This window comes from Mytilus edulis, chromosome 7 (genome assembly GCF_963676685.1).
Source record: "Mytilus edulis chromosome 7, xbMytEdul2.2, whole genome shotgun sequence".
NCBI classification, from domain to species: Eukaryota; Metazoa; Mollusca; class Bivalvia; order Mytilida; family Mytilidae; genus Mytilus; species Mytilus edulis.
The window spans coordinates 56,720,479-56,738,586 of NC_092350.1; the positions used below are offsets into that span (position 1 = coordinate 56,720,479).

At 33.1% G+C, this 18,108-nt stretch overlaps 2 protein-coding genes across 2 annotated transcripts; both read left to right on the plus strand.

Annotated features, from left to right (window-relative positions):
- The first annotated feature begins 960 nt into the window (after nucleotides 1–960).
- Nucleotides 961–3,456, plus strand: LOC139483527 (uncharacterized). The gene is made up of 2 exons (XM_071267546.1): nucleotides 961–2,049; nucleotides 3,177–3,456. Exons 1-2 carry the CDS (start codon nucleotides 976–978, stop codon nucleotides 3,303–3,305), a joined length of 1,203 nt encoding a protein of 400 aa, XP_071123647.1. The 5' UTR covers nucleotides 961–975; the 3' UTR covers nucleotides 3,306–3,456.
- Nucleotides 3,457–14,937: 11,481 nt separating this feature from the next.
- Nucleotides 14,938–18,108, plus strand: LOC139483528 (uncharacterized). Its single transcript, XM_071267547.1, has 3 exons — nucleotides 14,938–15,002; nucleotides 15,770–15,927; nucleotides 17,655–18,108. The coding sequence occupies exons 1-3, from the start codon at nucleotides 14,995–14,997 to the stop codon at nucleotides 18,086–18,088; spliced, it is 600 nt and encodes a 199-aa protein (XP_071123648.1). The 5' UTR covers nucleotides 14,938–14,994; the 3' UTR covers nucleotides 18,089–18,108.

The following is an 18,108-nucleotide window of genomic DNA, read 5'->3' on the forward strand; positions in this document are numbered from 1 at the left end:
GTAATTCAGCGGTTGTCTTTTGTTTATATGTCACATATTTGTTTTTCGTTCATTTTTTCAATATAAATAAGGCCGTTAGTTTTCTCGTTTGAATTGTTTTACATTGTCTTATCGGGGCCTTTTATAGCTGACTATGTGGTATGGGCTTTGCTCATTGTTGAAGGCCGTACGGTGACCTATAGTTCTTAATGTCTGTGTCATTTTGGTCTCTTGTGGACAGTTGTCTCATTGGCAATCATACCACATCTTCTTTTGTATACAAAAAGAAAAATCTACACTAGTAAACTTTTATACAATCAGCCTCTGTCGACGTTTTTTTTTTTTTTTTTTTAGATATTAGTCTTGTTTACCTCAGATTTGTCATCTTTAAAATAAATATCAAATGAATGAAAGAATTCAAACAGCTGTTTTCCCCTTCATTCTAAATAATAGATATGTAGTTATTTACTATTACAATTACATGACATGGGCAACACGAATCGCCAAAATCATTTGACAGTACAACATTCTGCACTAGCCAACAACAAACGACTTCTCCTAAAACATATGCAAAAAAAAAAGCAAAAGAAAAACCAAAAAAAAAAAAAACCCCGGGCGCTTTCTTTAAAAAAGGAGGCTCAACATAAGCTATTAACTCGAGAATTAACGTTTTATTATGCATATAATCTGTTAATTTCAAATAAGAGAAGAAGGTTGGGGAAAATATGCCATTGTTAAATTCATTTGGAACCTATTAATTTACTTCTAACAAAAAAACAAAGGCGGAAAAAGAACGGCAACTATATGCGTTTCACACGGTCAACATATAGTTTTGATTCTGTTACATTGATAATTAATTTAGATACATTTTAAAATATCCCATTTACAAATAAAAATTAAGTTAAACAACATAAGTTAAATACGATATTATATTGAGTAATTTAATTTGTTTACCTTTTTTTCAGAAAAAAAGTTTCGAAGTACCATGTAAAAACGATGACCACAACAAGCAGACGATCTGTTGGATTCTGCGAAGAACCGGAAATCATTAACAGCGCAGAATCGACATTTGATTTCGATAATTATAATATTTATGAAAACATTACGACAATTAATGTTAATGGAGATATCAAAAATGAAAAAGAGAAACAAAACTGTACTGGAATTGAACAAGGAGAAAATACTTCTAATGGTCAATTTCAGCTTAAGCAAAATTTAAATGCAAAAACTAATCTAAATATAACAAAAACTACTGCAGAAGTGCACTCGCCAGTTACTTACATTACTGAAAAGGGAATTAAATCATGTATACGAAAAGATGGGAAAACGCATGACATACCAAATGATAAAAATCAAAATTTGAAAGCTGCAGATGAATTAAAGACTGACCTCAGACAAAATCTTTACGGGAAAATACCAAAATCATTTTTGAAACTCGATCATCCATGTTATGCTTGTTTGACAAATACATCAGATAGCAACCGGATGAATGAAAGTGTTGACGATACTTCTACCTCTGATGGTTCATATCAAAGTTTGATTAAATCGTCGACGGAATCACAAGACACTGCATCCGAACCGTCTGCTACCGAGGCTAGTGTGGGTAAGGTTTCAAAGGATACCACAAAAACTAATACGACAAAAGAAAACAAAAACGTACCTGTAAACGATAAAATCAAGCCTGGTGATACTAAACCTAATATACATTTGCATTCCGAAATAAACATTAGTAGCGATGAACTACCAAAATACAAATACGATTCTTCGTTATCATATTCGTCATTTCCTGGACATAGCAATTTCATTTTTGTAAAGGCAAACGATTGGCTCAAAGAAGGCTGCAAGTATGATCAAGACGGATTTGCTGTTCAGTCTAACTACGGTCATTTTGATATGAAATCAAAAGGTACAAGTGCTCCTTGGCTATCGCAGTTCCGGCGAACAGTTCAGCATGTTTATATTTCTCCGCATGGAAAAGTAGTAGAGAATATTTCCGTACAAGACCATGATGGGAAAGCGTTTATTACTTCTTATCATACAAATAAAGAAATTAAGAACATCAAAGAAAAGGTAATCAATTAGAGGTTTTGACTTAAATAATTAGCTTTTGGTCATTTGAGACCAGCAAATAAATATAATTGTTATGCGTTTACATGACAGTTGTATACTTTTCTACATTGGCTAGAGGTATAGGGGAGGGTTGAGATCTCATAAATATTTTTAACTCCGCCGCATTTTTGCGCCTGTCCCAAGTCAGGAGCCTCTGACCTTTGATAGTCTTGTTACGTATTATTTTGATTTTAGTTTCTTGTGTACAATTTGGTAATTAGTATGGCGTTTATTATCACTGAACTAGTATATTATTTGTTTAGGGGCCAGCTGAAGGACGCCTTCGGGCGTGGAAATTTCGCGCTACATTGAAGACCTGTTGGTGACCTTCTGCTGTTGTGTTTTCTATGGTCGGGTTGTTGTCTCTTTGACACATTCCCCATTTCCATTCTCAATTTTATTGGCTAATGTACGCACGATAGGTGTATCAGGATCCATCTTTGTCGGGTACATGTGGTATGAAAAGTCGGAAAAAGAAAGCCGGAAGATATAAAAAAAATTCACTGTCATATGTATAAGTCTAAAAATTTAGTTTGACCATGTTTTGTTAAAAGACAAAAAATATACAAAAGACCAAAGTTCAAACAACAGTCGACAAAACACTCCATAGAAAAAGCTGCAGATAGAAACCGTGAGTTGGTGAGAGGGGGAAGGGGGTCCAGGGTTCGGATGGGCTTGTATAATCCACACGAAGCAACGTAGTGGTTTTTCTTTTTGCGATTTATGAATGGAATGTGAAAAACTATATCTCGAGTGGACGCGATTGATAGTTTAGATTATTTTTACCGATAACTGTTACGAATTTCAGCTGACGGCGACTGTAAGCAAATTGTTGTTCAAAATACTGTAACTCGCGTGATTACAATCAACTCTGATTCGCTCTTCTGTCATAAGGGTCTGAGTCAGTAGTTTTTATTCTACCAATCATTTTTTTTTTCCTCCAATATTTAAGATTTTAAGGTATGGGGGAAATCTTGATTCAGAATATATTTTTTTGTGTTTTGCTTGGCCAGATTGTTTTTATTTATAGTCAGTCAGATTTTATACATAAGAACATTCCTTGATGTTTTTCATTTTTCTTCTTCCAGTCTGTCGGGAGTGATTCGTACAAGAAAAGAAAATTGTCTAGAAACAGGACTTGTATGTTTTATATTTCGCTCTTCGCTGGAACCATCGTAGCAGTGGCAATAACTTTATTATTAGCATATACAATATAGATATTAATTAGCTTGTTGATTAAACAACTAATACATTTAGTGTGACGTTATTACTTCTATGTGACCAAAATGTTTTGAGATATTCTTTTTTCTTTATATATATTTAAAAACCTTATATAGCTAAGTTATGGTTTATTCTAGATGACACATATATAGTCAATAACTATCAATACATGCATTTTAATTAAACATGGAAGCTGTTGTATCCTATACATAAACCAACATCTCATCTTGTTCTCACCAGACCAGCTGACTATCTTGATCACGCACTATTTGTTTTTCTATGTTTGTATACCATTTGTCGGAGAAGTTGGAAGTTGGCGGCTGGTGTATTATATTGTGCTGTATGCATTGTTTTTAGAAGTCATGTTATCCTTTTGTTTATTGTTATTATTTTCAATTTTATTTGTCTACTTTTATAAATGTGATATGAACTTATTATAAAATTTAATAACATGTACTTGGGGTTGTTTGTCAGCGTACGGAACGCTTTTTATTTAATTGAAAAGTGTAATGAACTACATCGTAGTTATCAAATGCCAATTTTTGTTCTTTTTTGGTGCACTGAACAATATTGTTTAATTCTGTTTTACGGCAACGTACGTAATCTTCGTTGACATGAGCAATTGAAATTGAATATTCTTCGTATTTTTATTCGTGTATTTGGTAAAAAAAAATAACGGTACCATTTTTGCTGCGCCAGATGTGCATTCCGACAATAAATGCCTCGTCAGTGATGATTGAAGCTTAAACAACAACCTTTTTAAAACCCGAAGATAAATGTGAGGTGTGACAAAGAGACAAAAAACCCGACCATAAAAACAGAAGAAAGAAAAAAGCAATGTAGCCAAGAGCGGACAAGAAATAGGTTTAAGAGTGTTCATGAGGAAGGTATACTCCTTAATTCAAAATAACTTCCATAGTTTCGGTTACAGCAATTAAACATTAAAACATCCGTATTTTCATGCCAGTGTCAAATCAATGATTACTTTGGTGTTGACGCCCCAGAGATTCAGAGTCCACTAGGAAGATTGTAACCCAATGATAGAAATACCATTAACGGCAAGGTAAATGCTTATGTACAAAGCTAAATGATCGGGTAACAATTTAACTAATGTTCTTCATCTTACAGTCATGATAAATACCAATCTTAACGATTAAATATTTTATAAAGTTGATATTTCGAACTTATTAAAACAAATGATTTTTTTCTAATTTTTCTATTCTAGTTCACATAAAAAAATGAGCCCTTAACAACATCGTCTTCAGTTACTGACAATTCATTTATTATCGTGGGTACCAATTTTTCGTGGAGTGGCGAATTTTTTGTTCGTTGATATTGGATTTCGTGGTTTTACCAATCTTTGCATACCAAGCCTACAGACAATTTAAAATTCGTTGAGCATTTGAAACCGTGGTTCATCTGGACCCACGAAATCCACGAAAATTGATATCCAACTTATGATAATGAATCCACCAATCACTGCACTTTCAATTTTTTTTTTGAACAATAACCTGTATGCACCAGCCCTTTAACCAAGATTTCAACACAAGAATGATAATACAGATATTGTAATTGGCACAAAGGTCAATATGTAGTTGGGACTCTTCCTCTTTCTTTTTTGTCTATTATATTCATTATATGAACCATATCGTTCAGAAAATATTTGATAAACCAAAAGTGTTTTTTACATCATGTATAATAATAATGTCATGTATGTATTTTCATAGGCTTATAACTATTAAAATATGTTTCAATTAGTTTATAAACATTCAATTGAGCTGTCGAATAAATTTGAACAAAATGTTCGCCGTTTGATAAATAGCAGCGGTATATGGTTGAAGGCTATTGGCGCTAATTCGCTTCCGTAGGCTATAACACATGTTTCCTATCTTATAAAAAAAATCATTTTTGGTGGTATCCAGGAAAACTAACTTTAAGGTTGTCTGGGGGAGGTCTTGGCGTTAGAACACCGGCCGGGTCAAACTAAAGACTATACAATTTGTATTTATTGCTTTTCCGCGAAGTACGCGTTATTACGGAAGGTTGCGTGTTCGCTTCGAGTGCCGGAGGTCATGGGTATTTACCTATCTCATTAGGACAAGGACTACTGACAACGCCATGGCTAAAGAAAAATAAACAGACAAAAAATAGTACACAAAACACAACATAGAAATATAAAAACTTAGCATCACGAATCACACCACTAAAAACTTGGGGTGATCTCAGGTTCTCCGGGAGTAAGCAGATCCTGCTCTACATGTGGCACCCGTCATAGAGCTCATGTAAATAAAAAAAACGGTAATAAGTCTAATTCGGTAGATCACATTAGTGAAAAGGGAACGGGATTATAGTAACGACATAAGGAAGACGTCCGCTATAATCTGTGAAACGGATATTCCATAACGGCTAATCAACTCGTAAAGGCGTCCGTAAAATTTACGAAAGGGTGATTTCAACTTCACCATTTGGAAATCTTAATTTAATAACTTTCTTGTGAGCAGCAACCCCTCTATCAGGAAACCATGATAAGCCCGGGAATATTGCATCATCAGGAAAAACATACTCAAAATGCAGTCTTTTTTTTAATATTGCTGCATAGAAACGGAAAGTGTTCACAATTGGAAAGCTGAAATCATCTCTTTTGTCGTAAAGTTTTGTTTTCAATCGATCCTCATTGTTCGATGGGATAGATGTGTTTACCAAATTTTGAATCATTTAGCGAGATAACATTATCTATATAGCGGCAAGTAAAGTTGAAAGATACTGCTTACTTCTTTTCTTTATTCTTAAGAAGTTCTATATACAATCAGCCTCAAAAGAATAAAGGAACATATTGGCAACAAGAAGGGCACATGTGGTTCCCATGGAAATGCCGATAGTTTGTTATGAAACACGTCTTTCAAATGTTACAATTTAAGTTGTCAATCAAAATATCAAACATCTTGATAATGTTACTTTCAGAGAACTTCTTGTTTGAATCAGAGTGATTTTTTACAAAGTAGGATGTATTTCCTCCTAAGATGAGATAATTGTATCTACGTTGGCCATTCCTTTTTACAGGAAACAACGCAATATCAACTCTTCCAATGTGTCTTTTAGTTTGGAATGTGGAATACTTGGGAAAAGGGTTGAAAAGATTGATTCACTCCACCTTTAGAATAGGCAGATTCACAATAACTTTGAAAGTTCGATTTTGATTGCTGATATAATTGATGTTTGTCATTTGAAAAACAGGTTTCGTGGTGCATTTGGCAGACCCAGAAATATACCGTACTTTTAGGGACTCTGATATAGTAGGTATCTAACATAGGGATGGAAGATCCAGCTCTTCATCTTCGGTTAAAATTCCAAATGGAAATAAAACAGATCTAGGATTATCGAGGATTTCTTCTTTAGTGAGTGTCGTTGGGGTATATGTTGAGTTTCAAAGTTCATTCTAAATTGTATGTACTTTAAAAGATCTTCAACTTTGTTCTTATTTAGCATTACAACTTTTTTTATCTGAGCGTCACTGATGAGACTTATGTAGACGAAACGCGCGTCTGGCGTACTAAATTATAAGCCTGGTACCTTTGATAACTATTGACGCCAACTTTAGAATATGCAGTTTTACAATAACCTAAAAGTCCGGCTTTGATTGCTGATAAAACTGATTGTTATAGTATATAAAGAATACAAAACGGTCAACCGGATTGAATGAATTATCGAAGCACGTAATTTATCAAGAGTATCCAAAAAATTCTTTATATTACAAAATATTTTAGTAGTTTAACACTTACTAGGGGTTGAGATAATACAATAGTTTACGTATTGTTTTAGTTGAGGTGATCTATACATAAAAACCTTAAAAAAAATAAAAGCACAAAAAAAAAAATCCAAGGAAAATTCAAAACGGAAAGTTCGTTATCAAATGGCAAAAATAAAGCTCAAACACATCAAACAAAAGTTCAGAGTAGACCTTAATTTTAGCTGTGGTAGTGACACAATGATTTACTATTCAACTTTTTGTGGAGAGTACGGTCTTGACGTAATTGAATGCATAATCATTCTTAAGGACTTCCATATAGTATTTACATTTACAAAAGATTATCAACTGTTAAATTAGAAAGATTTTTTTTCCCGTATATTGCTATTAATGCGATTGCAAATGACGTATGATTGTGGTGTTATTTATCAAAAAAGGTTTTGATGTCAAAAGAGGAAGTTTTAAATATGGTCCTTTGACTCTTGATATTTAAGGAATGGCAAACTCCGAAACAGCTGTGACGTTGCTTCTCTAAACTATCATTCAATTTAAATTGAAATTAAAGTCAACGTAGCGTAGTAAAGAGGACGTAACCGCTGTTTCGGAGTTCGACGGAATGGCTGTAATATTTGTTCTGTCTATGAAGAAAAAAAGAGAGAAACTTTTATTTAAGAAATGGCAATAAAACTTTTCTGTCTATAAAGAAAAAAGAGAAAAAAAACCTTAACAGTCATTCCTAATTATTTAATTTTAAATTCTATTTTCAATGAGAAAAAAAGTTAATGGGGTCACGGCCACATTACAAAATTTTATCTATGAGGCAAACATTACAAAACTTTCAGCTAATAAGAAAAGTGTTGCAACTAAAAAAAGTATTGTTATTAATACCTAAATTGTTCGCTGTGTGTAGTTTTTCAACATTTTGCAAATTTTGTGAGAATCTTTAAGCTAATTATTACAGGTTATTTCTGGACGGGTGGAATAAGTTGCAATTCCTTAAACCTTATATTGTGCTTTTCAAAATGCTGGTAAATCAAGCTTTTCAAAATATTATCATATCTGTATATATAAGCGGTATGAATGTTCTTGTGCAGTCCGCTTAGAAACCGGCTCATTATGTCGGGTAAGTACAAATTTAAAACAGGGTTCATTTTCAAATCGCATCAACATATTGTTATCCTTTATATGCCACCAGTACTGTGACTCCTGATAGAAAATAACACTTTATACTGTTCGTACGTTTGATGCACGTATCCTCCTTTACATGCAACTCCGTGAGGATGCTCAAACCTTATCATTTGAAATCAAGGAATGTATGAGTACGTAGAAATTGGCGATGCATGTGACATCTCAGTATATGACAGTATGTCCTTTCAACTGTATATTACATGATCAGTTTGTAAGGAGAAGAAATTAAGAAAAGTACATCATGTCGGTCACTTATCATTCAACGTCATATAAGTAGGAACCTATCGTCCGTTTCATATTAGACGTATTCAATGTTTTGTTTTGTTTTCATGGTCTACCTCCTTTGACAGCACGTCTGTGTTGACATGCATTATCATTAATAGTGTCATAGTTATAAATTTACGGTTGCAATATTCGAAATACTTTGTACTTGTTTTTGCTCCTTTGGATCCGAGCGTTATGGATAAGTCTTGTGTAGACGAAACGTGCGCCTGGTGTATCAAATTATAAGCATGGTACCTTTAATAACTATTTAGAAATGTCTACCTATGCCAGGAATAGATTAAATGTATCTGAGCTGTATTTTGCAAATTGATCGTAAATTTGGGACCTCAAAGTTTCTCGTCTTCTTCATATATAAGTCTCCTTGATTTTCTTTTCGTTGATGGGTCTTTTTTAAGAAGACACTCAGTTCTGTCGTACCAAATTTTGAACTTGGCATCTATGATGGTTAATCATTAAGGTGTAATACATTTGAACGTGGTGAGAACACTTTATACGCTAGCACAACGAAAAGAGTAATGCTCTCCATTCTGTAGTTACGATTAAAGCTCTTGTGTCATCATCTTTCGTATATATTTCAATGAATACATTCCGGTCAATGTCCCCTTCGTAAGTTGTTGTTAACCCTTTTAGTATACTACGTTAGATATAATCTGGCTTCTTTGGACACCGGAACTAAGCATACAGGATATGGTATACAACAAACAAGCGTTTATTTGCAGTCAATCTTTTCTCTAAATAGATATCACAAAATGACGCTATATACACAGCAGCAGTTATGTGATAAAACCAGTCATTTTGATAAGGTAAAAACAGGCAATGCAGCAGACTTCTTACGGCCTAGTATCTAACGGATGAATATCCCATTGAGGAATTGAAGTTCTAAGGTAGTAGTACACATGAATGTGGTTTACACTTATGCAGATGTTGAATACTTCGTATGACATCTTTCTTCGTGTAAGTGATTAGTAATTGACAACTGCATGTCCTATAAACTGTATGCTGAAATATTTACCTACCAACACGAACTGCCGGAAGAAATCTTCTGTCAAACATTTTACGTGTTTCCACTACTAGGGCTTCAGATGTACTGTTTGCAAAGACATCTTTAGAGAACCAAATTACGTGTTTCCATTGACTAGGGTTTCAGATTTACTGCTTGCAATGGTATTGTAATAGAAATTGGTTGTATAACTAGTTTTAAACGTAACCTTATTTCTTGTATTCTCTCTCGAGCCAATGTTCTTTTATATTTTCACCCATTTTTATTTAGGCAATTCAATTAAGGTTTAACGTTAATCTGAATATATATCTTTTTTTTTAAAGCATATTATTTTTAGTGTTAATGTGTTGGTACAATTTCTACTCACGAGATTGCATACGGCCTTTCGTCTAAAGTTGTCTTAAAAGTATAAGAGTACGTTTTTATTTTTACTGGTTAGTCCACCATAGCTTAATATAGAAAATAGGGTTGAAATTTAGTGTTTGGCTTATATCTAAAAAAATCTTGGAATTCTGACCGGGTAAAGGAACACAATGTTTAACATATAATGAATTATACATCTCGTTTAGAAACAACTAAGGCAACCACATAACAGTTAAATGATCTTGGTAAAATTTGCAAATTGCATTAACACCAATCAACGAAATAAACATCTCAAAATAATTTTAACACGTGACGATCTTTAATTGCATCTACAATTATGTATGTAGTACACGAAAGTTCTTAATATTGATTATACATTCCACTAAATTGAAGGCCATTTGAAGGCCATACGCTCTGAAGACAGTTTAATAATATTTAATAATATCAATACCACAACACTTGAATGTCTCTACTTTCTGCACTTACCTAAACAACACAAACAAAAACTAAACTGATAACATTGTTTCATTTCGAATATTAATATTTTATATTTTAGTGCTTTTAACGAGTTCATAAACTATAATTAAAGAACTTATCATTAACTTTGGTAATAAAATAAAATTTGAAAAAGTGTAAACTAATTTTGGAATGTAAAAAAATCTTTAGATATCCGAAAAAGAAGGGCAAAATATACTAAGAGGATATTAGAAATTCATATGCAAAAAAAAAACCAGCTAACACCATGGTTAAAAAAGAAAAACAACAATAAACAAACACCAGAACAAAAACCACAGCATAAAAAACTAACGACTGAGAAACAAGAACCCCTCGTATAACGAGGCTGATCTCATTTTTTATGGGAGGGTTAGCAGATCCTGCTTCACATGTGGCACCTGTCGCGTTGCTAATGTATTTACAATCGGGTAGGTCAAATTCGGGAAAAGGGTACGGGATAGTGATTGCGACACAACCGTTCTTTGACCTGTAATGGTTTACTTTAATTTACAAATTGGGACTTGGATGGAGATTTATCGAATTGTCTCATAATATAAGAAACATATCCGTTACCAGCTGTGAAACAGGTATTCCATGACGGTCAATAAACTCGTGATGTCGTCCGAAAAATTTACGAATGGATGACTTCAACTTCACCACTTGGAACTCTTGCGTGTCATGGTTTAATAGCTTGCTTGTACTTTACCACTGTTTTATGTTCTATGACTAACTGGTATCAAAATAAAAAAATTATGCTTATTCTGTTAGGACAATTTAACTCCGAAGTCCGTATTTAACAATGTGAGAAGCAATTGTAGCAACACATTGACACAAGGGAATCTGCCTAACAAAGTGAAAGAGCAAGCCAGGTTAGGTCTGAATTGAATTGCTTTAAAAAAAATGGTGAAAATATAAAAGAAATGGACTCGAGAGAAAAGAGAGGAAATAAGCCAAAATGTGAAACTGACGATACAACCAAGTTCTATTACAATACAATTGCAGATAATATATCTGAAACTCTAGCAAAAGTAAACACGCGAAATACTTACCGACAGATCTTGTTTGTAGGTAAATATTTCAGTATAAAGTTTAAAGGACATGTACTTGTCAATAACTTACCACTAACACAAAGTTTAAGTAAGATGTCACGCAAATGTTCAACTTCTACATATTTGTACATCACTAAATCTTTAAGGTTTAGGTCCAAGAAATTCTGATGTGGGATTGGGTATGCCTGCCTTAAGCACTTGCACCCTTGATCAACATTGCATTTACAAAAAAAACCCTTGAGGTTCTATATTTGTGCTGCTTTCGTTTTCTTTTTCTTCCCAAGGAACATATTACCGTTATTCTTTTTGTCAAAACTTAGGGTTCAAAATGCTTTTCATTTTCAAATTCTATTTGCAATTTTTTTAAACTTCTGTAACGATTTATTTTGTTTCGGACGTACTTTTATATATTATATTTCATTATCTTTATAAAACATAAAAAAGAGTATGAGTAAATTTGTTATCATGGGGAGGGGTGGGGCGCATCACATATACTAGGACAACGACACAACAGAAACACAACACATAAACGAACTATAATATAACAATGGTACAGGACATTTTAAGAAAAAAATGGTGGGTTGAACCTGGTTTTATGGCATCACAAACCTCCCGCTTTAATGACAATGTTAAATATATTTATAATTTTATATATTTTATGATAGTAAACAAAAAGGTAAAATATGCTACACAGAAGAAACAAGTGATGAGTATGCAGAAGTTTCTTATTGTCAAAAACAAAGGAGATACAAAAAGCCAGGTCAATTCAATTTACATTTAGATAAATTGATGATGTTCTTTCCATTAACAATCCCATTCTTTTTCTGATTGGGTTCCATTGAATAAATATATCCCCCAGAACTAGAATTTGAAGAAACAACAGAAACTGCTTCCTTTGCCGCATTTTTAGACTTGTACGTCAAATCTGACATACACGGTCATCTCAGTATCAGCATCTATGACAAACGAGATGATTTTAATTTAAAAATGATTAATATCACACACCTACAAAAAGTAGTAGTAATATACCAACTTCACCTGCATATTGGATTTACAATTATCAACTTGTTCGGTATTCAAGAGTATGCAGTAATTAGTCAGACTTTGTTAAACGTCACCAGTCAGTGTCTGAGCAGAAAGTTGATGAAGCAGGGATATGTTAAAGAACGTCTCGTCCCATCTCTTAAATATATTTCATCGGAAGATACCAAGACCTTGCTGATACATATTCCGTATCAACTTGAACGTGTTAAAGTACAATGATTTTTTTTATTTGTCTTCATAAATATTAATTATACCCTTGAGTCTGTTTTTGGTGGTATCCATTAGACGTGACTCTGTGCCTATACATCCCGCCATTGTTATTTTTCTTTGATAATTTTTGTATTCTTGTCTTTCAATTTTATATGCTTTGTCTATGTGCTTGTTTGTGTTTCTTTGTCACATATTACGTGGCTTATAACTTATACATAGACAATAATAGTGCATTGACTTGACATATCAACGATATAAGGATGAGGCTTAGAAACGGGGAAATGCGAGGATGTGCCGAGCTATTTCCCCGTTTCGGGCCGAATCCTTATATTGTTGATATGTCTAGTCAATGCACTATTATTGTCTTTATACTGCAATCTAAAAATAAATTTTCAATTGTTGTTTTATGCGTTAAGGTTATTCATTTGATTTGAATATTGTGGAAATCCCCTTTAAAAAGCCCTCACATCATGCTCGGAGAAATATACAACACAATGAAATTTACATTTACCTGTTGAAACCCACACTCGATGGTGAATGAAATCGTTTGAGTATGGACTAAAATATCAACCATAAGCATAAAACATAATGATTTATAGGTTGCAAACAAAAAATATTAACAAATTAAATATGTGTTTCCAATAATTGCAAAAGAAACAAGGTTGAGTCGTTCCACGCATCCGTTGTATGCATTGGAAACAAGAACAGGTTGAAGAGGTCGTATGAAAAATTCAATATTGTTTTGGCAATTTCTATTTAAATATTCATGAGGAAAAGTAATATCGGGTCATTGACTGTATATGACATAGAAATATACAGTCAACGCATTTTGACTGCTTAAATAGAACGAGTGCAGTATAAAACCCGTGATTGTGTTATTGAACAATGACAATTTATATATTATTATCTTTCAATTTTGTTAAAAATGTCTTGGTGTGTTTCTTTGAAACATAAGACGTAGCTCTGTACATATACATCCCGTCATTGTGCTATTGTGCCATGGTAAATGTGTATTTACATTGTTTGTTTTTAAAGTGATTAAGATTTATAACACAATGTTGACTTCTGCACCCCTATTTTTGACATTTTTACCTATGATGTCCGTTTGTTTTGTTCACACATAGCTGTCAATATAATGTAATATTATGCATCTGTCATACAAGTGGGAGGTTTAGCTAGCTATAAAACCACGATTTTCTTCTTGAGATAAAGCTCATTATTCTATGATTATTATAGATATGAGTATATTAGTGTGAAAAGTTCGTATAAATACACCGATCTAAAACAGCTAATACTGGTTTCCCCATACTAGTGGTGTACAAATCTGAAAAAAAAAAAATAATGTAATTAATAATATTATTTACTTGGCAATGTTACTACACACTTTGACTGCAATAGCTCCAATGACTTTAAACCATCTGAGTTCACTCGTGCATATATATCCCAATATCCCAATAGAACCTATCTTACTATAATCAACCAAACACGTATCAAGTTGACAACTATAAACAAACAACATGTTTACATGTTCGATTTTTGCACAACTTTGATAAATATATAAAATTTACGTTCCGGATAATTTCCTTTAAGAATAAAGTTATAATATTAAAAGTTGTCGATCGTTTATGCATTTATAATCGATAATGATATCTTTTCTATGATAATTATGATACTTATAGTAGAGGTAAATCTACGGCGTTCATTTATGATGATCAACCAGTAGTCTACCATTATCCCCGAAAAACTTTGATTATCGCTATGTTACTAAAAAAAGTCTTTTGATCTTCCTAACTGATAATTTCCTAATTCCTTTTCTCAGTACAATAGGATGATATGAAAAGTGTCGCTAGAGAGTAAGGGCGCACGTGCTGTTGTCAATGAAATTAACAACATCATCAAAGGTAAAATAGCAATAAACAGATTAGCATTGGTCATCTCGACTCAGTTGCTACTCTAACTTCGCCGTACCGGCTCAAGCGATAAAATCAATCGTGTTGAGATGACCTCCTATAATTTATAGTTATCACATTTTTGTAGTACCCGCATGCCATAAGTATACGGTAGCATTAGTTTATCTAAGGTTTACAGTGTATTTATAGAAAATACTACATGATATATATTTTATTTCGCTGTGAGAATTTGCCTTGAAGACCATGTTCAATGATTTACCCTAACATGTTTTCTTGATAAGAAAATACATATCACGTTACTTCCTATAGTAAAAGTTCATCTCACATCTAAAAGTTCAACTTATATGTTATGTGGACTGCTTGTACCATGTACGATGGTTATTGTGTTGAAAAATTATGACGAGGTATGATTTTAATATCTTATATTTTATCTTATGTGAATTTATCATTTATAAACGGTACGTACTTCAATTTTAATATATTATTATTGAGATTTTAAAATAAAAAAGAATGCTTGGATAGAAATCCCATATCAAATATGCTTTGGATATATCTGTCTATAATAAGTCTGGTTAGGATCATGATGCCAAATAATTTTATCAGAATGCGATTTATATTTCAAAGTCGTGCAACGTTGATTTTATCAAATTATGTTATCAAAGGATAAGGTATATATGATATGTCCACTTTTTGACTCACTGAGTTAGAAAGTCTAAGAATACTCCGGGTGCGGAAGTTTCTCGCTGCATTGAAGACCCATTGGTGGTCTCCTGCTGTTGTCTGGTCGTTGGTCGGGTTGTCTTTTCTTTGACATATTCCCCATTTCCATTCTCAACTTTTATCTTCAGATGTTAACCAGATTCATCAATGAGGACTTTTTCTAGATGTCGGGATTAAGTCTGAGGTTTATTAAAAACCGAATGCCAAGTACTAGTATACAAATTATAAACATTCTCGTTACACCTACACAACGGGTATTTATACTCACAAAAACTATAATAATAAGAAGATGCAAATTGCAAGATTGCCAATGAAATCTCAACGTATAAATTACCAGCTATATGTCACCGTACGGCCTTCAACAATGAGCAAAACCCATGCCACATGGAACGCCATAAACGGATCAAGAATGACACAAAATACTTATCTATCTCATTGTGTACGTTTTTAGAATTTGGATACACATACTGGTACTTTTTGGACGTTCTATTATTCCAACAACAGAAGCTTACATTACAGACAGATGCGAAAACATTTCCCTTTGTCCCATTAGCGGAACTGGTTCCCCCTTAGTACCAATGGATTCGTTTCTGACATTACTTGGCTTAGGTAAGAAACCTTTTATAACTTAGTCATAAGAAGCGCCTGTGTATATATATATATATATATATATATATATATAGTCTTACTGATTAAAATACAACAATAGGGAACAATTTGACAATGATTGAATTTAGTAGTCAAATCCTAAATACACCGTTTGGTGCGATGCGGAACGTACAGATAAGGTGATAGGTAACAGGTGAATATGCTATTGGAATCGGTATCGGATTCGACCTGGAACTTGTTAATTATTGGCAATATTAATTATGCGGAAAACAAAAAGGTCTGGAGTGGTGTCATTTTTAATCTACACCATTGTTCTATATATAAGCTAAACATGTATATAAAATTGAATTCTTTGATTTGTCGTTTTTACCCGATGACGGCTGACAAATTGGACCTCGTTATTTTAGTATTATAGATAAGACAACCGTTGCGCCGTCAACACAGTCAGTCAGACCTTCAACAGAGAGCAAAACTAATACGGCGCCGATAGTGATCAATAACGGCCTGTCGAATATGATATCCATTGACAAGATGTCACATGATAACGTATTACACAATAGAATTGTTTATTATATATAATTATGTAAGGTACAAAAATGTATAACTAATGATACATATTTCAGAAGTAAGAATTATGATTACTAACATAGTTTTATTCTTAATTTATAAACTGAAAACTTTTAAAAACAAGCATTCTTCTAAAGTTGTGAACACTTCAATTCTTGCAATGGGTATAATATTTCGACAGTGAGTTATGAGTTTGAATGATGAAGATCAGAGTTGTCTTTTCTTTTAAACAAAAAATTAAAATTAAAACATTTTCCAACTGCGCTTTCTCAATAAAACATTTACAGTGTGTTGAACTACTTTTGGGACAAATTATATCACAATTATAGAACACTTCATCAGCTCTAACTCAAAATAGAGACAAATCTATGTTAAGGGGGTCTTGAAACCTTTTTTAGCTGGACCAAATCACTATTCATGACCCAAATTAATTTACATAAAACATAAAACATGAAGAAATACATTTGGGAGGGGTATACATGTACAAAAATTGGCAACACACTGTCCACATTGGAGACTATATTTACTTCTCATGGTATAAATTGTAAATATGTGCTCATGCTCGGTTGAAATATGTGCCACTGGAAGTAACGAAAGTAGACCTCAATTGTAATTTCAATTTCTTGTTTATACGAGTTTCACGGGCAACGATTTCTACTGGGCATTCGATAATTTATATAGCATATAGTTCATGCATACGATTAGGTATATTGTATAATTCACACATAATATAAATTGGGACATATTTACACTTCGTACGTTTCATTTTATTCATTTATGATGTAACTTAATATTTAATTTCATAATTACCAGGAGTACAACCTTTTACTACGCCTTTCATTGGTTTTCATCAACTAGAATTATTTAGTATTTCATTCGATAATACGTCTTGTTATTTAGTATTTCATTCGATAATACATACTTGTTATTTAGTATTTCATTCGATAATACATACTTGTTATTTTAGGTTCTGGTTATGCATTAGGGTCTCTATCATGTCTAGCTTGTATTAGTATTTCATTCGATAATACATACTTGTTATTTAGTATTTCATTCGATAATACATACTTGTTATTTTAGGTTCTGGTTATGCATTAGGGTCTCTATCATGTCCAACCTGTATTAGTATTTCATTCGATAATACATACTTGTTATTTTAGGTTCTGGTTATGCATTAGGATCTCTATCATGTCCAACCTTTAAACAAAACACCGAACTACAGCAACAGGTTAATACTTTACAGGCACAAGTACGTCAACTTACTGCAGCCAATCAGGCCATTCAACAACAACTTATTGCGGACAATCAAGCTATTCAACAGCAGCGAACGGAATGTACAACAAGCCTATCAACTAACCAGCAACAACTTCAACAATGCAATGAACAGCTAAATGCGTGTAACATCAACATAGCGCTGCTGAACTCTCAACTTACAACCTGCCAAGGAGAATTATTATCTTTCACTTCCATTGAAACGACATTTCAACAGTGTTCCAGAAATAGCGGTGCAAGTCAATGCCGAGCCGCTGGTTGTTTTTGGGGTTGTTATGCGCTTGAGTTAAACACTTTGTATAATATTCCACCAATTTCATAAGGAAGACGGAAATGTCTTAA